The sequence below is a fragment of the Frieseomelitta varia genome, unplaced genomic scaffold (assembly GCF_011392965.1).
Source record: "Frieseomelitta varia isolate USP_RPSP 00005682 unplaced genomic scaffold, Fvar_1.2 scaffold_13, whole genome shotgun sequence".
Taxonomy (NCBI): Eukaryota; Metazoa; Arthropoda; class Insecta; order Hymenoptera; family Apidae; genus Frieseomelitta; species Frieseomelitta varia.
In genome coordinates this window covers 3,463-22,835 of record NW_025108972.1, presented here as the reverse complement: position 1 = coordinate 22,835, position 19,373 = coordinate 3,463, and the positions used below count along the sequence as shown (strand labels likewise).

General features: G+C 34.0%; 2 protein-coding genes across 3 annotated transcripts; one reads left to right on the top strand and one right to left on the bottom strand.

Moving 5' to 3' along the window:
* Nucleotides 1-7,666: 7,666 nt before the first annotated feature.
* LOC122528715 (alkaline phosphatase-like) lies at nt 7,667-12,386 on the top strand. 2 transcript variants are annotated; one of them, XM_043654137.1, is made up of 9 exons: nt 7,667-7,836; nt 8,279-8,481; nt 8,944-9,136; nt 9,577-9,740; nt 9,907-10,254; nt 10,390-10,588; nt 10,943-11,149; nt 11,432-11,556; nt 12,136-12,386. In XM_043654137.1, exons 1-9 carry the CDS (start codon nt 7,743-7,745, stop codon nt 12,169-12,171), a joined length of 1,569 nt encoding a protein of 522 aa, XP_043510072.1. In that variant the 5' UTR covers nt 7,667-7,742; the 3' UTR covers nt 12,172-12,386. The 2 variants fall into 2 exon arrangements, with proteins under 2 accessions (XP_043510072.1, XP_043510065.1); XM_043654130.1 differs by lacking the exon at nt 12,136-12,386 and having other exon boundaries at nt 11,432-11,721.
* Nucleotides 11,673-16,443, bottom strand: LOC122528752. Its single transcript, XM_043654206.1, has 3 exons — nt 16,081-16,443; nt 13,825-14,010; nt 11,673-13,300 (listed from the first exon to the last, which is right to left on the bottom strand). The coding sequence occupies exons 2-3, from the start codon at nt 13,904-13,906 to the stop codon at nt 12,741-12,743; spliced, it is 642 nt and encodes a 213-aa protein (XP_043510141.1). The 5' UTR covers nt 13,907-14,010; nt 16,081-16,443; the 3' UTR covers nt 11,673-12,740.
* Nucleotides 16,444-19,373: the final 2,930 nt, after the last annotated feature.

Sequence of the window (19,373 nt, the reverse complement as noted above, 5' to 3'; positions counted from 1 at the left end):
TTTTTTGCATATTATCAACGTAATTTTTTTGTATCAAAATTTAAAACAGCAGTGAATTTTCTATAAGCTTGATTTATTCTGAACCTAATTATTAGCAGAATATTTCTGAAACAATGTTCATGATCATACTACAACGCTATTAATAGCCCTTCGACGTTTATATAATTTTCTTCATATTTTCGTCTATAAAACATCTTTTTGTGTTGATCACGTATTTTCGGAGTTATTTGGACTAAACAACTTATGTGTCTCACCCTGTATAATTAGAAGCTAGTGAATGAAATATAAATATAAATAAAATCTTCTATCATTTCCTGTATCATTAACTTTCCCCTATTTCTTATGCTTCTCTGATGATTTCCCCTGCAGATGCAGATTTTATATTTTGCTAATGATCGGTAGTTCTAGTGTTAAGAGACAAAACGAGAAATTAGAGTTGCAAGCGTCCAATTATTGGTAGATGACAATCTCACGGAAATATGAAAGCTCCCTTCATTTATTTTGAATTCGTTTTCTAAATTACACCCTACTTCGTTCTTCTGGTGTCACTCTGTCCCGCATGAAACGTGCGTTCAAACGTTGTTCGTCCTCCTCCAACTTGACCTAATTTCTGCACTGCCGGTAATTTTTATTTCTTAACGATCGAACTAGCGAGGGAAAGGTGACTGTTATTCAGAAGGGCGCGTTATTCCAGGGCTGATCATTTCGTGGAATTTGAACCAGTTTAATCGACCGTTACCCTTTTCTTTTTTTATTAGAAGAAAAAGAACGATCACGTTCGAAGAAAATAGAAAATCGTCTCGTTCTGATCAAGCAAGTCGTTTTCATTCTCTTTTTCTTCTCTCAGTTTTTCCTTCGTTTTACGTAGACAAGGTTTTCTTCGCAGAGCAAAGAAAGAAGAAAGAAAAAACGGTCTCTCGAGAAAGTCTCCAGTTTTCCTCGGTTCGAACAAAACTCGCGTGTAGACGAGGGTGAAGCTGCGTCTTCATTGAAGTAACGGCGAGACATTCGTTGCTTGCTGTTGCTGTTAAGCAGTCGACGAATTGCATTTAAAACTATTCTCGAGCTATTTCTAGAATAGTTCGAGTCTATCAATGTTTCGAGAAAGTCAATTTTTTAATCATCTCTCTCTTTTTAATTGAAGGTTAAAGTTGCATCAATTTCTAGATTGGGTTGTTATCGATTCTATCTATAATAGTAGTTGTTCGTAGCTTCCAGAGGAGATGAGTTCTTCTACGAACATTATTATATTGTTATATATCTTTGAATATTATTGTCTGATCTCTCGTTAAGATTTTTATGTTATTTGAAATATTATGAAAGTTCAGAAATATTTCTTCATCTGCTAAATACATATTATAATTAGATTACAGATATTTGTGTAATTTTATACTTTTACGAAGACAAAAAGAAATAAAGAAAACAGATAGAAAATTATTCTGTTTGGTATATTAGACATTATAAAAAATATTTTGAATATTTTATATATTTTTCCGTACTAGTTATATTGTATACATTTTTGCATCTTTGAATTTCTCTCTAATTTCATAAATAATTCGTAATCTCGTGATCTAATTACAAAATTAGTCTTTTTAAATTGAAGATTGTTATAGCAAACGATAACCAATAATATTAATGAAATATCAGAAATTAAACTCGTCTTTTAAAATTCATAGCTTCATTCGTTTCAAATCGTTTGTTTCTTTTCTTCTTTTTCTTTACAGAAACAGGCAAGAAGCAGTATTTTTAGAAACATAGCGTAGAACGAAACAAGAACATTGTGCAACGACTAATGTTTCCAAAAAAAAATCAGTTTCTCGTTGTTGCTTCATGATAGGAACACAGCTTAAGACTCTCGTTTGATTTCAATCGCGACGCCGCGTTCGATGGAATGCGACGAAGAAACTCGACAGACGATCTTTATTGTATCCGAGAAAAACATCGCGCACATATCAGTAGTGATTAATGCAATTTTACTTGGCGTCTTTGCTCGAACTTCAGATCGTCGTTAGACTTAGTCTGGTTGAGAATCGAGTGAAAGTTCGAATAATTCAGGCTGTTCGAACGATCATGCGAAGTTTCAACAACTTTCGAAGACGCTGCCAATTAGCGTGTAACGTAGACTGTCAATTATTACCTGTTACATCGGCTTCATACGATAACCGTGTCTCGAGCATTTTTTGGAGAACGTGTGGCCTGACAAAATCCTCTGTGTTGCCACTCGAGTGCCACTTGAACTCTGTTAAGGAGCACGTGTGCTTCTTTTAACCCTTCAGCCACGACACCGAAATCACGTTCTACTTGATCTATTAATTTCGACAGGTACTGGTGACAGTTCTCTCTTCTCCATGTAGTTCGATTCTTTCTTTTCTTCGGTTTTATCATTCCTGTTAATATTCTTCCGATAAAGTTACATAAGACTTTGAAAAATATGAAAATTGTGGCTGAAGGGTTAAAGTTCGATGGAGGAACGTCAAGAGTGCACTGCGGATTTTTATGCGTCTTTTGCGAAATTTTAAAGTGCAGAAATGTATGAAATAGGTATTTTAACCGCTTAACGCACACGACTGTGATATATCGATTGTTTTAGTCATTGATTTCTATAGGTACAAAAGCTACGATTTTAGGCATACGTTTGTAAAAGAAATGTATCATGTAGCAATTGTTGTTATTTATTTAACTGTTGTGAAAAATGTGATATATTTATTGTAGTAAGTGGACAAATTTGTGCGTTAAGAGGTGAAATTTTTACATTTTTAAATATTTTAAATTAGACACATTACTCAGCTCTGTAAATTAAAAGGTACAGGATGGCAACGATGTTAGCGAATATTGTGTTTTAAATTTAATTTGGAAATTTCGCTGTTTCGCTTCTGAGGAACTCGTACGATAATTACAGTAAGTAACGTGATACTTGTTAAACAATAAACAATCCAAATCTCCACTTAAATTTCATTTCTTTAATCTCTGAATCCATTGAGGACAAAGCAACGATTTACCAGAGTTTCTTGGAATTTCATAAAGTTATAAAATTCTTAGAATTTCCTTTCACATTAAATAACAGAGTTCGAATGCATGCTTTAATTTCAAACAGTTTTAAAAATTCCAGTATTGAAAGATCTGGTACTAATACTTTTAATATTAAATAATTTTCGAACTGGTCCTCAATGGATTAACAGAGTATGAGAAAATTCGTCATCGTAAAACAAACTTACCTCTGCGCGAACAAAAATCATCCCCCTGTTAAAAGATCAATTACACCGTCGAAGATTTTCATAAATTTTCATAAAAATCCGCAGTCTGATCAAGCGAGAATCTTCACGCGTTCACACCTCCTCTTTCATTGCGTTCGCGAGACTTTCTCGAATCCAATAGCGAAAAGAAGAGAATGAACAAACAAAACAAAAGAAAGAAAAAAATGTCGAGAGCGAGAGTAGTTGATTAGAAGGGACTGCAGAAGATAAGGAGAAAAAAAGAGAGAGAGAAGGAGAGAAAGAGAGTGCGTGCGTATATATATGTGTGTGTGTGTGTATGAGAGAGAGAAAGAAAGAATGACAGAGTATGTGAGTGTTTTCTGCCATCGTAAAGTCAATTTTATCGTGTACGTATGTACATGTATCGTTTGAAATGCGGACGCTGCAGGTAGGATATTTTTGTTGAGATTCAGCGGACGAGTCTCCATTATATGTGGCCTGAAACTCGAAAACAGAGACGAGAAACGAGGAAAAGAATAGACTAGGCGTTTAGTATTGATCACTGGAGTCCAAATTCGTTGTACTTTATTATTCCTACGGTCTGAGTGTAAAAAATAGTAAAATATCTCGCAGTCTGACTATTTTGTTTGGACTTCTGGTGTCGGACGTGTTTGTACAAGATTCTGGTTCTTAGTTTCGTGACGACGAATTTTACATAGTACTCGATTTGCTTGTCTGAGTGTAAAATGATCGAGAAATATGATTGAAGAGATGTGATATAACAGGAAGCCTCAATCAGTGATAGAATTGATGATGTATCATATGAGGAATGTTGACCCTTTGACAGTGTAACAATATGACGATGAATTCAGAATTCAGACGATTTAAAGAGCAATTATCATCCAAATTTTTTGGTTTATCAAAGTATAGTAAAATGACGAAAAATTTAGAATCGGATACAAATTATTATTTTTATGAGATATAAATATGTAACAACGCGTTATACGTTTACTCCCAGAAGGAAAATTATTTAAATTAGAAGAATGTGAAGTACAAAAGAAAATTGAATACTACTACAGACGCTTCTGACTCGAGAGTTAATAGTTTCTTTTGTATTGCACTGTAAAAGGGTTAATCTACGAGGATTTATCACGAAAGAAAGAACGAAAGAGTTATTTAAAAAGAGAAAGAAAAGATATATTAAACTAACTAGAAGCACAAAAATTGTTGGCAATAATATTCAACTTAAAAAAGAGAAAAGTATAAAAAAAAAAAAGCAGAGGAAGGTAGAGAAAGAGAAGCGATATTGTGTGACAGAGATGAATCGTGCGGCGTCTGGTAAGCGATACAGCGCGATATGCATGTATTGCGTTCAATACGTACAGAGGACAACTTTATTGTACTTTATCGTGTAAGAGAGATTTGTAGAGAGTTTATATTAGGCCAATTGTCACAGCGAGAGTTCTACGATAGCAATGTGTGTTTTTATTTTCTCCTCGACAGTCGTGGCCAACTATTCGAACACCATCAGCAAACTGCAAAAGAGAATATCTGTATCGCGTTTAAACTACAATTTCAATTACAGTGGATCAGAAAAATATTTACAGACACGCCTACTATGAAATATCTTCGTACATGTAGTATTTTTACTATAAACCGTGCATCATTCCTTGATGTGTTTAATTTCAATAGAAAAACATTTATATGAAACAAATTAAATATCGAAATGGATTTTGAGAATCTTTGATCAATAACGAACCATAAACTAAGAAAATCACGCAATGCCTCAATATTAAAAGTCACATTTGCTTTTAATCTTTCGCAAGCGTTGAGTTGTTCACGTTTACGCCTAATTTTTTTTTTTTTTTTTTTTACTATTTCAAGCTTCCAAGAAAATGTAAAAAATTTTTGATATTATACAGTCAGTTTTCAACTTAGAATCTATAAGTATAAAAATTTACGAGTGAAATTTTGACACAAGTGATTCAGAGAGGAGGACAACGTATGAAGCACAATTTATTACTTTGGTATGTAAAGATATTTCAAAAATAGTGGGTATGCCGATACTTTTTTGATCTACTATAGCTTGTCTTGTCTCTCTGCCCCTGCAGTTTTATCTTCGAAGCTTATGATCAATCGACGCTCAATAATCGATGAGAAAAATCAGTGAAATATTTGTATGTTCCTGATGGACGAAAGCAAAGTGCTAAAAACGACGCAGCGACCTCGAACAGTCCAAATAGTTGGCCACAGGCTATAGACACGAATGAATCGTGTCATGTTCCAGCGTAATATTCGCGTAACAATTGCCTCTATGAAGATGAATTAGCATTCGTACGATCGAATAAGGGCATCAAACGATAATATGTACCTCGAACGTCAGTTCGCACTGCAATTACGTAGCAATGAGTTTCTTTCGTTTTAAGGTACCTGTTCTTGGCCAAAGATAGATTAGTATTGATCCTGGAACTCCACAAGTTTGACAATTATTCCTCTTTTGAGAAAAATTCTCAAAATTTTATTTGTTGTTGTATAAATGTCTAAGTTTGATAATCATTACTGTGCATAAGAAGAATTTCCGTAAAAAAATCTCGATGCTTAGGGGTTCTAGGGTTAATTAACCCTCTGTGGGCAAGTATAACATTTATTATCATCTATAGTCCACAGAAAGCTGAATCGTTCATAAGGGACAACGTTTAATGTTGATGATGTAGGTTTTTTCATCATTTTCGTGGATTTCTATTATATTAATAACTAATAGATAGGTTTAATAATAATTTTTATAGGTTTCAGTGATGGCAATAAATGACCAAATTTATTTCATTTATATACAACCATCGGGCTGCGGATTTTTATGCACATTCGTATTTTTGCGAAAATAATGTAAAGAAGGCACTTAGACGAAATGTATTAAGTATTACGAGTATCATATACATCCTATTGATTTTTGTATCCTAAAATTATTCATAAATGCATAAAAATCCATAGTCTAATAATTATAAAATTTAGACATCATTCCTGAGTAATTAATAGAGTTTTAGTTGAAAAATTAATCAAATATTTAAAAGATTTTTAAAACGAAGAATAAAAATTCCCGTCGAAAAATTCGTGAATGAAATTATGCATCTTTAACGATCCAGATTGCCTATAGAGGGTTAAGAGTAAATTGTGATTTATTCATTTCAGTAGATAGTTCTTCATTTCTTTCAGAAGCGTTCATCGTGTCGAGAAGCTGATTCTACATTGAAAAATCAAAATTTACAAACTTGTATAATTAATTATAATAAGGTTGATTAAACTTTATGATGTAATAGGACTTCGCTTCTTCGTGGATCCTTTAATGGATAGTGTTAATCGTTTTGAACGCGTGAAGACGGATAGAGAATGTTCGATAATTATGTTAGATTTGTAGAGCAATCTGATTTCTTTTTTACTGTGTGTTTTCTTTTTTAAGTAGAAACAAACGTTGGTGATAGGTAAGAGGAATGAAAGAGTGAGCGGACGTTTGAAATGGTAGATTTTATCGATTCTACGTTTTTCATAGTTTCGTTGAAGATGTGAGACACGCGAGAAGAGGAGAAAAATAGCTCTATAAGGATTGTATTACGCGATGTGTTACGATCTGTACGAACAGACGATGAATATGAACAAAAATCAAATAAAATGTTACAGTGAATGTTAGCCAATCCTTCTCGGTTTTTTAGTTATACCAGTCTTAAAAAAAAAATCATTTTTCCAAAGAAATCGTAGGAATATAATTTTATTGATAAAAATAAGAAACAATTTATTAAATGAAATTATTTATTATGCTATAATATGTTACAAAGTTATAAGATAAAATATGTGCTTAACAATTGATTTTATATTACAAAATATGAAAAATTGTGCACGACAATATTTTCTTTGCTGTATTATGCACAATTTCATTTTATATTTTTTGAGAATTTTATTTAATGATTCGAAGTATTTCACACAATTACTTCTGTTTTATGTTATCCATGCATTTCATATCTACCCAGAATTGAAATGTGTTACGTTTAATTGATTTAATTAAAAATTGAAAGTAAAATACATTTAATGTAAACGTCTGAAAATATCTAAAGTAGATGTTACAATATTTAATAGATAAAACAAATTTATTTCCCTGTGAATTCATCGATGTCATGAATTATTAATTCATTACTATCGCTCCATTCAATATTTGCTCACAGCTTCGTAATAAAATATTTACGTTTATTTTGCTACAACATTACATCATTATTCTCTTATTCAGACTTATAGAATGCTCACGAAAAAAATTGGAAACCTACAAATTTGTTTGATTCTTGTCTCGTCCATTACTCTTGATCCACGATCTATATTCTAGATCATAATTGCTCCAAAAATCAAAACAGAAATCTGCATTGTCGACTTAATGCAGCCTGTTTCACTATAGGGAGCGTTACAGCTCGAATTTAACGAGATAATTATTTGTATTACTCTTCCATTTAGTCGCATTTAACGCGAACATCTATTAACATCGTGACGGGACACGAAACGATCATATAAATGTATCGCACAGTTACGTTAAACATGAGGCTTATCACATTGTGTATCACCTTGTCGTTTCTCCTTGGAATCGCTCGAGCCACGTTGAAAGAAGGTATACAAAATCTCATCGGTTCGTGCATGTATATATTCTGTAATCGTCAATGATTCTCCGCTATCGTCAGCAAACCATTCAATTCCCTTCGACGATAACGTAATACCAATAACATATACTTCTCTTTAGTATTCTCTATATACTCGCTGATCTCATTGAGCGTTTAAAATAATTCTCATGTGCGTTTCTATTCTTTAATCAGAATATAAACTTCTACTTACAGTCGTTATAAATTATACATAAATTGAATATCCGTTCCATTAGCTTATCGGTATACAACGCACACGTGTTTACGTATGTAACGCGCATATTTGAATATATATATATATATATATATATATATATATATATATATATATATATATATCGTCGAGAAATTGAAAGACTCGATTTGCTATTTTCATTATTAATTAACTTTTATTTCGTTACGCGGTGTTATTAGATATTAAACATTGGCGGAAATTAGCTACCGACGAACTGGAGGATGCTCTGTCGTACAGATTTATCACGAACAGAGCAAAGAATGTGATCATTTTCGTGGGTGACGGCATGAGCTCCGATACCATTACCGCCAGTAGAATATTCCGTGCTGGTGAGACCAGCCGTCTGGCTTGGGAGAGTTTCCCTCACATAGGAATTCTTAAGGTCTATATGTCCCCTATGATTTTGTGAATTAATATATTCTGTATATGGAAGCTTGTATATTATAGAATACATGATATACGTAGAAAAATCTTCTGTAAATACGTAATTATTGAGGCTACTGATATAGAATATTTTCTGTCTTGTATAATTACTCGTGTATAACTCGCGTAAAATGATTCTATGACTTGATATATTTTATGTATGGAATATTGCATAATACAGAATATATTCTATAGATAGAATATTCTCCTGTATAGTCATATAATTATAGAAGATATTAATATAAAAAGTTCTTGTATAAAAATATAATCATAGGAGATTATAGGATATAGGATATTTAGTAGAATATAAGAAATATAGAAAATACATCTTACATATAGAAAATCCCATAATATAAAATATATTTTATATAATAAAAAATTCTTCTACAATAATAAACTAATATTAAGATTGTTAAAGTAGACGTACAATACTGACAAACAAGTACCAGATTCAGCTTCAACAGCAACGGCATTATTCGGCGGAGTGAAGACGAATTACAACGTGGTTGGCGTAGATGCGAATGTAGCAATAGATAATTGCTCTGCGAGCTTAAATACTAGTTACCACGTGGACTCTATCATCTCGTGGGCACAGGCGTTTGGTAAAGATACAGGTAGATATAACACATATAAACATTGGAGTATAAATCGTGCTTCTAGAATTTACAAAAGACTGGAGTAAGATATTTTTAAATTAATTTCTTAATGACGAAGCATTCATAAAGGATTTTCTAATGAATCTTGTACTAATTTTCCTCAACAAAATATATATTTCAGATAGCAAAGATTAAATAATTTTTCAGATCACAGAAAAATCAATAAGTCATTCATTAATAATCTCAAGATTCTTTGTAAATCAAAATAATGAAATAATCCTAAATAACTAATTTAGAAAATAATTATTTTTCTAACGTGAAGATAATATAATAAAATAATAAATTGACGAGTAAGAATGTAATGGAACAACGAAGATTTCGAATTAAATGACAAGTATTATAAATGATGTATTCTCATACAGTACCTTATAATAGAGACATTAAACCATCATTTACAGGGTTCGTGACGACCACCAGGGTGACTCACGCGACTCCAGCACCCTTATATGCACACAGCCCGAACAGAAAATGGGAATGCGAGTCGAAGATGCCGAAGACTGCAGAAAAGTGCAAAGACATCGCCAGACAATTGGTAGAGGACCTGCCAGGAAAAAATATCAAGGTAAACTATAATATATCCTGATTGAATGAATGTTTCACATCAGTTTGAAAGATTGTTAAGTATACACTTCGTCGTTTGTTTCAATTCAATTCTATAAAACATTCAGCAACAAGAGGAAAAAATAAAACGATGAGATATGAATTAATTAGAAATATTTTTAATTTAGGTAATCATGGGTGGAGGTAGACAAATGTTAAAATCCAATGCTATGGGTACTGAATTCGATCCCATTGACACTTGGGCTGGTCATAGAGAAGATGGTAGGGACTTGATCGAATATTGGAAGCAAGACAAAACTTTTAGGAAATTGTCTTTCGAAGTTGTTCAAAATAATGAAGAATTGTCTCGAGTGAATACGGATGAAGTGGATTATTTGCTGGGTCTCTTTGCGAATGGTCATATTAGTATGGATTGGAACAGAGAGAAAGGTCCCAAAGGACAGCCGAGTCTCGAAGAAATGACTGTAACTGCATTGAAGATCTTGCAGAAGTCGAAAGAGGGCTATCTTCTTGTGGTATTTTTATACGTATTATAATTAGAAAAACCTTCATGAAATTATAAAATTTACGTTACATTAAATTCCAATATTGAAAAGTAGAGTTTGATAATATAAAATAATTGAGAAATATTGCAAATAAATAATTTTTAGGTTGAGGGAGGACTCATCGATTATGCTCATCATCGTGGCCACGCTGCACAAGCGTTATTAGAAACCGTCAGATTCTCAGACGCTATTAACGCAACCTTAAGGATGGTTAACACGCAAGATACTCTTATTATTGTAACTAGCGATCATACTCATTCCTTGAGCTTTAATGGATACAGCGATAGAGGTTCAAACATTCTAGGTAAAATTTCTTTATAATCATTTTCTGCTTAATCCTGTTTGCTAAATTTGTAGAAAAAACGTGTGAATTTCGATTGCAATTTTGTACTGATTGTTTTAAAGATATTACGAGTATCTTTATTCGTTAAAATTAATTACATCTCTATATTTAATCACATTTAAAAATGAAAATTCAATCAAACATTAAATATGAATGAACAGATTGACGTCAGAAAACGAGACCGTATTTTCCTATTAAAATTGCCTTGCCGAAATATCTCGTTTAGTATTTTTTAAAATTGCTGAGTATATTTTAAAATCGACATCAGTGTGTTAATAGTGAAACTTTAATGCTAGTTAATAATTCGTCTCGTAGGCATAGCTCAGAAGTCCAAGCACGATGGAATCCCGTATACAACGCTGACTTACAGCACAGGTGGGCCAAATAACATGGCCTACAAGAATAATAAGAGAATAGATCCTTCAGATGAAGATACGACAGCATTCATCTACAGTCAACAAGCAACTATCATAACCGACGAAGCTTATCATGGAGGAGGTGATGTTGCTGTCTATGCTTTGGGCAAGTATTCAAAGTATTTATGCAATTCAAACATTGCCAGTGTAATCTGGCAAATATATATTAAAATTTAGCAAAGAGCGTGTAAATTCTTTATTAAAAAGTTATAACAAAAATACGAAACGTAAAGCTATACATACTTATGCATGCATTTTAAATGCGTTGAAGTGTAAAGTAAAAGTGTTGAGTACATTGTCGGAATTGCCTGTATATAGATTCACAAATTACACGTGAGGAATTAACAAGCAATCATAAAACTAATTGGCAAATGTTTCTTTCTTTTAGGACCGTATGCACATCTGTTTCACAGCGTGCACGAACAGAGTTATGTTGCCTGTGTGATAGCACACGCTACTAACATGGAATCGGTAGCTTATGGCAACAATGCTGGAAATCGATATAGCAGTCTGGTTAGTGTCTTCATATACCTCTGTTTGTTCGTTTTACTCTTGCTTCATTGATAACAATGAATATTAAACGCGCCGCGTACAGTATTAATGAGTAAAGGAGAAAGTACAACCGTGTTATGTAAGATGTGACGTATATTTAAAAAAAAAAAAAAGGAAAAAAAACGAGAAAAGATCAAAGTTACACATTTTCTTATCGTACTTAAGTAAGTAGAACAGCGAATAGCCGTGAAAAACACACTTGGTTCCACTTCAATCACAGATTAGCCTAACTCGTTCCAATGGACAGGCCAAATCGTTTCGACGAACGACGAGTTGATAATTATCTTAACGATATAGAATAACATAATTTTATCTTCCCGCACATACATACATGTACAATGTATATTTTAATATTACTCTCCTTTTCACGCGTAATATATATTTATACATATATATCTTATTTTCTTGCTTTCATTTATATACAACAATGTTAAAACGATTCTCAGTCTTCTGCTGTAGAGGATAAAGTGAATCGCGATACACTATCCAGGTAACTCGTAAATTGCACTTCAATTAATAAGCAGCGTTTAAAATGCTTAGGTAAACGTTCATACTGGAGAAGATAGTAAGAAGTAAAAAAAAAAAAAAAAAAACGGAAAATCAAAGGAAGAACTACAGTTATGCTTATTTTGATAATGGAAAAAACAGAAAAAAGAAAAATGCGTACAAACTTCCTCTTGAGTAAAATCGTCACGAACTTTTCGATCCTCTAATGTTGCAATGCCTACGCTCACGCGCTATGTACGATTATTATAGTGTATTTGTCAGTCCGATGATAATAAAGTACAAAAGAAAAAAAGAAGAAGAGAAGTATCATAGAACGTATGATACAATTGATTCTATCGATCCTAACGTAGTAACTAACAAAACCATTGATGGTGAGAAAGAACGATTAACATACATATATACATGGATGCATTATCAGAGGCATAGATAGTAGAAATGAAAGAGATTATGAATGAGCGTGAACAATGCTAGCATCGCGCGAATATACGGAATATGTAAGCTCTATCTGATCTATCGCGTCGTTTAAGTAATCAAATGCGACAAATGGACAACTGTGAAGGAGGCCAAGTTCATTTATCCGATGAACAGTCTGATCGTTTGAGTGGTGGCTGAGATAGGTAACGACTGGCGGAAGATGATCATTCGTCAATTGCGATCTTCGTGCATCTGCGCCTCTCCTTGGCAGTCTCGTGGAAGAGGATTTTGAGCGAGATGTATCCGAGGAAAAACAGGGCGGACATGAGGAAGATGAAGCCGGGCGTGTATTTTCCAAACACCATCACGCTGAACAGTCCGATCAGTTGGAAAAGCAACAACAACGGGGCGAAGTATACGGCCAGTGTCAGGAACAGGCGTCTTCTCTGTTTAGGCTTCTGATTTTGCCTGATCGTTCGGAATCTCGGTGTCAATTTACTGACAGATTCGGTGATCTTCGGTGGCTCTGCCGCTTGCAGCTCTTTCGCATGAATGTCGCACAGTAACGACTGTCGAAAGCTTCTGTACACGAAGTAGATTTTTGCGGTGATCAGCTGGATGAACTGGCCGAGGCAATAGTGCAGCTTGCGAGCGATCGGGTGTGACTTTGAATTTTTGAAAGAGTAGAGCAGATACGGGAAGAGATTGAGGTTCTGGCAGCAATGGCGGATCTTCTGCATCGAGGTGTGACGAAACAGCATTGGTGGCTCGCTGTTACTTCCATCTGTCGAGAGATATAACGAGATATAATTATCAATTGATATAAGACAGTATATAATTATTAATTCATTATTATTTTAGCACTAGAAAATAGAACAGTAAATTTGATAAATTTGCGAGATCGTTAAAAATATACTTTTCTTCTGTCCGAATTTCAATGGAACAACCTATAATAATGATCATATTATAGTGTAACTGTAGTTGTCAATAGTGACTAATCTACAAATTGAAGATTTCAATAAAAGTGTATTTGTATGCTTCCGAACCCTCCGTTGTGTAATCTCGTGTTCTCTCGTTGTATAATAACTAATATTTTTTGAACTTTTTCATTGCGTCGTAATATTTCTATTATACACTTCAATATTTTATATTAATTTCTATTGTACAATATGTAATTGTATTTTTTGTTATAATGTAAAGTTTGTATTTTAATTTCTCTAACGCAAGTGTACTTCAGTCGTTGGTAGTTGTCGTGTTCGGATGAGTTGCATATAATGATCAGTTATTAGTCAAATTATATTCCCTTACCTCTCAACATGTTAGACATACGTCGTACCAGAGTCTGTTTGCCAACGTCTTTCTTTTTCATCATTCCCGACACTTTGGTCATTTTGCTTATCGCAATGGTAGAAACGATGATCGTAAATAATCGTCCGAATTTTTCCTTGAGCTATCTGACGTTTCGATTGTTATTTGCACAATAGTTGTTTTCCTCTGAAAAAAATGACAATTATTTTATCATTTTTCGCCGGTTCGACGAAGACCGAATTCTTCCGAAAATATTAAGTGAGGAGTCTCGTGTGATGAACGATAATATAATCGAGCAGCACCGGGCTACTAAAAAAATCACGAAAAAGCTTTTCGATTCGTGTTGAAGAAACAGACCTTCGACTTTGTCGAAGCGTGGTAGAAACAAGAAAAAAAATATCATGACCTGATAGCCCTTGCGACCCCGAGATTAAAACTGTGAACTGCTTCTTTCACGAACCTCTCGACCGATCGTTTATTTTAATCCATTAAGGGCTAACACTAACACGTGATAATCAATTTGCAATTTCCTTTTTGAAATCAATTTATGTTTTAATTTTAATTTTCAATGGAGTAATTGTGAAAGGAAATTCCAAAGATACAATGGATATTTTTCATTTTATTATTTCTTTCGTTTAGATTGTCTAGTTTGCAAAAAACAACTCAAAATTATTCAATAAATTAAAAATAGGTTTGGAAGTTCAGTCTTTATAAAGTCAAAGTTCTTCGTATTACGGTTTAGATTAGGAAACTTGTAAATACGAAATTCTTTCTCTTTCAATGAATACAACTTAAATGTAGATTTTTGATGTGTTGATAACACTAAGTTGATTCATTGACGACCGAGCAATGGTTTATCATTTATATAATGGAATTATGTAATTCGATTTCTTTAATTTCGCAAAATTATAGAATCCAAATGATGAAATAATAATGAAAGAAATATTAACCAAATCCTTGGAATTTCCATTCATAATCACAAATTGTATTAGAAAACGCAATACGAAAAGATATAATTTTGCATCAATGCTTAACCAGAACTATTAAAATCAAGATTAATTTTTAATTGCTCTTCAGCTCCTGTGTTCTTTTTTTATATTATATTTTTTTTTATATTTTTCCTATTCCTTGCAACAACAAGCTTTATATTAGATTGTATAAATATTCATTCATATTTACTTAATTTTAATTTTAGTATTGAAAACACGTGGATTAGAATTTTCTAGAAAAAAGAGTAAACTCCAAAAGTGATGAGCTAAAATTACCTACTTAAATATCGCAACAAGAATATTGACATTTTTTGAAAAAAAAAAAAAAAAAATAAAAGCTCCAAAACTGAGGTTACGATTGCTCAACTAATGCAAACATTGAAATTTTTTCGTTAAAAGAACAAAACTGATGTGGTAAAATTTACTCAACTGTTGCAAAGAATAATAGAACAAAACAGTACGTACATTATTTACTAAATAGATCTTGTATAAATGTACAATGTTAGACGCTCTTTTAAAGAAACTCCTGACGCTCTTTTTCGAAGAAGAACAAACTTATTATAACAATCTAATACTTATTTGTCTTTTGGTATTAGTTTTATTCTTAGAACCGTGTCACCGTATCTTCCAGCCGAAATTTCAAAGATGGAGATGCGGTGAGAAAGAAAGCACGAGGAGTTGCGCGTGTACGCGTGTTCGCTGAACAACTGAAAACTTTGCAACGACACAAGCTTTATGGAACTCTCGCAGACTATTTGACTGATCGTAATACATATATCCTCCCATCTAAATCCCGCGCGCGTCTCATCATCGTAAATTGACCGTGTAGGCGTGGAGAGTCAGTAAACGCGAGCCTCCCTCTAGGGGACAGCGAACGCCGGTCACATCGTGCTCAAATTTCTCAAAACTAATGCGCAGATCCCTATCTACATATCTATAACTAATTCCCTTATCGAACACGAACGTTGACAATCTTCACACCGAACTCGATCTCCAATCGGTGATTCAAATTCAGGGAATCTTCCGCCTTTTAACGAGAAGATTGCTCGCGGGATAGATTTACGAGAAGATATATATCGACAGAAACGAGATAAACACGAGGGATAGAAAAGACTACTCGACTGATACTTAATACAATGTACGGATAACATAATTACAAAGAGCGGAAGCGGTGCGTGATTGTCGCCGACCATGAGGTCAATTGACCGTACTTGAATCATCGAACGACGGGGAATTATACTGGAAAGTTCTACTTTTATTAGCTCACCTGATAGGGTCCTGGTGATAACTACACTGAGATTAGATGCTCGTCGTCACTGCCCGTACAAGCAGCTCGATTCTCTCGATTCTTCTCACCGGTCTCTCGTCCCACGACTCGTCTAACTGTATTTCTTGTACAGATTCAAAACGATTGGGAATTCGCGGAATATGTCCATTCTTCGGTGCCGCGGCTTCTACAACCCTCGAGAAAATCGATAACGCCGGTTGTTGAACGCGAGAGTCGAAGAGTCGTTCCCTTTCGTCGAAAGGGGTTACAGATCGACTGAAGCCGGTCAGAGACACTACTCCTCTGGCTCGTTCCTGACACGATAAAACACAAACAACGACTATGCTCGCCAGTCGGAGCAGCAAGGCTACATTGGAGCGAGCACGAGTGGCGACCTCACGTTTCCTTCGAGGTAACGTCTGGTCGTCTCACCAGCTGATTGGTCGCTCACTTCGGGTCTAAAGGTTCCCCGACCAATTGCTGGGAAATAAAACAACTGCGGAGGAACAAAAAGGGCTAGCTAACGGAAACGCGAGACTAGTCACGTAAACGTACATCACGAGCTCTTTTCGTGATTTTTCGAAATTCTCTTGGCCCTTCGAACGATCTCGAAGGACAGAGGGATCTGTCGTTGTGTCAAGGTTTGGGATCTTTGGTCTGCGTGATACAATACTTAATCCACTAATTAAGGGGGAGATATGAGATTTGTTTGGGTCTCCCTTGGGTAAGGAGATATTTAAACTGATGAAGTTCAGGTAAGTTGTTTCTGAAGCAAGTCGAGCGAAGTTCAACCGTTCGTTCTTTTTAACTGGTAAATCGGTAAGGCTGATTCGAGTTAGAATACCGGCACGTGATCATGATGAAAACAAGACGGCCTAGCACGTGTCCTCGTGAGTGAAAGCCACGGGTCGCTCGGTGGCCTGCAAAACTCAAAAATTGTATCAGAGTTTAGCCTCCGAGCCGGTACAAAGTCCGCGTCAAACGTGTTTGTTTGAAATATTGAAATTTTAGATGACATTAGCCAGTATTAAGATAAGACTTAGTCTATTAATTTTTCCACGAAACTTTGAAACTTATTTCGCGCGTCTCTCTTAAAAAGGGGACACTTTGAACTATGCTTGGAGAAGCTTCTCAGGTGCTAATCGTCCGCACTTTTGTCGCGATTCGCCAAACTAATGGGTTCTACGCATAAACTTGAAGTTATCGAGTGTTTGAACGAGTCAACTATTTTACTCGTCTATTATCACAAGTTCGAGCGCCACCGAAGGAAAAATGCGTTAGTCTACAGTCTACGAGAGATTAGCGGGGGCTCTGCAGTCAATAAACGCGGACCTTATGCAACGATTCATTGATCTCTGACGCAACAGTAGCACGCGGCTAGGTGGAAGAGACAGAAAAATCACATGGGTGATTATTATAGGAGCGCAGACCGCGAAGCATCCGCTCGTATTCACACTCTGTTCACGTGATTGTCAGCGGAGGCGGTGTGTATCCATGTGTATATGTATGCAGTGACGTCATAAAATTCGGTCATTAGTACGGGCCCCCGAGTTTTGGAGACCGAGACATATATGTACACAGTGGCTATAAAAAGTATGTGTCCATACACGTATTAGAATTAAAACTCCGTCTGTATGAATTTGTTAGATAAGCGTATAGCAAAACCGAATTCATCAAAATACGACGTCAAAATACAAAACCAGTTCTTCCAGAATGTCTTAAACAATTTTTATCTCTTTAGAGAAGTACATTCGACGAACTTGGCAATTTTCTAATTTCTTGCCAAAGTTTCCTTGTTTGTGTTTGTGCGAAACTTGGACTTTTATCTACGTCTTTTTCTATCGTATTTTCCTATCGAAATATGTGGGCGAACGAAAAATTACACGATTATCTTTCGTTGAGATCTGGTTATTTATATCTGCACTTTTAACGCTTTGTTTGCTATATTCGCTAAATATAACTAGTAATCGTAAACAAATTGATTTTCAAATTTTTCATACGAGGGAATAATTATAGATTAGACGTTTATGTATTTACAGGAAATTTAAATTGTATGATTCATTTAAAATATACAAAATTAATGTAATTATATTATCAATATTATCATATTAATGTAATTACATTATACAATATTATCATTTAATAATAGAAATAAATTGTAAGAAATAAATAATAAATGAATTACTTAATCTCATTATCGTTATTATACTACTTAAATTAATTAAAAATTATTATTCAGTCAAATTATATTATAATAGAAGATACGATGCTTTATCTAACCTTATATCGTTTGTAAATTGCTCTTTCGATGATTACAATTGTTGTGCTTATTACATTCTTCAAAAAATATCGATATCTATAGGATTTTAAATATATTTGCTTACTTTCCTTTCAATTTTGTAATATTCATGAAATTGACCAACTTCCACAAAATGGATTCTGAGTAGGAAATTCAGATATTTAAAAAATTATTACATCCAACAAAAAAGTGAAATGAACATTAATTCATTGCTTAAAGATTACGCAGGAAGTAGCAATTTTTAGCAATGGTGATTAAAGAGATTTCCTGCTAGTATATATAATGATAAAAGAGAGAAATGAAGTGTATTTTAATTATTTAAAAAGTAACAGCATTATTTCCTTTTGGAAACTATTTCTATTTACAGTAACGTTTTGCGAATTAACAAATGTCTATCAAAGAGTACATAAATCTGAGTCATTGCTAAAAATTATTTGAAAAGTGAACATTTCGCAAATAATTTTCCCGAAAAGTATTCCCATTTAATATAACGTAACAACGATAATACTGTAACCAAGTTTTATGAATTAACAGATATTAAAACTTGTACTTCAAAAATTACTTAAAGAGTAGCAAATTTTTAGCAAATAACTTCCCTCCAAGCTATTTTTATTCAAGTAGTAACGCAATAATCAAGACATTAAACAGATAACAAAAAGTTTTAAATTAAGGCTCACAATCAAATTACTAATTAATCACTTAAGAATTGCTTAAAAAGTAGCAGTGTTGCGTACATCCGGTCAACATTGATCGGAAGAAGGTCTTCTCACAATCAGGGATTTTGTAATCGATAGACGTCAATGAGTAAATTATCGTGACGGTTTGATCCATGATCAAAGATCAACGACAAGATTTCGTGGATTCGAGTCGCGTGTCATTAGACAAATTGATACACGTTTACGTAATTCGCACGAGGAACGCTGTCTGCGTTGTTTTTGACCTTTTTTCCTTTTTGAACGTAATATTTAATTGCGGATATTAAGCGTAATCATCA

Coding starts and splice junctions, on each gene's coding strand:
- LOC122528715 (XM_043654130.1), top strand. CDS start 7,743: ATGTATCGCACAGTTACGTTAAACATGAGGCTTATCACATTGTGTATC. Junction 8,482..8,943: donor CTCACATAGGAATTCTTAAG/GTCTATATGTCC, acceptor TTGTTAAAGTAG/ACGTACAATACTGACAAACA. Junction 9,137..9,576: donor GGCGTTTGGTAAAGATACAG/GTAGATATAACA, acceptor CATCATTTACAG/GGTTCGTGACGACCACCAGG.
- LOC122528752 (XM_043654206.1), bottom strand. CDS start 13,906: ATGACCAAAGTGTCGGGAATGATGAAAAAGAAAGACGTTGGCAAACAG. Junction 13,301..13,824: donor TATGTCTAACATGTTGAGAG/GTAAGGGAATAT, acceptor ATCTCTCGACAG/ATGGAAGTAACAGCGAGCCA.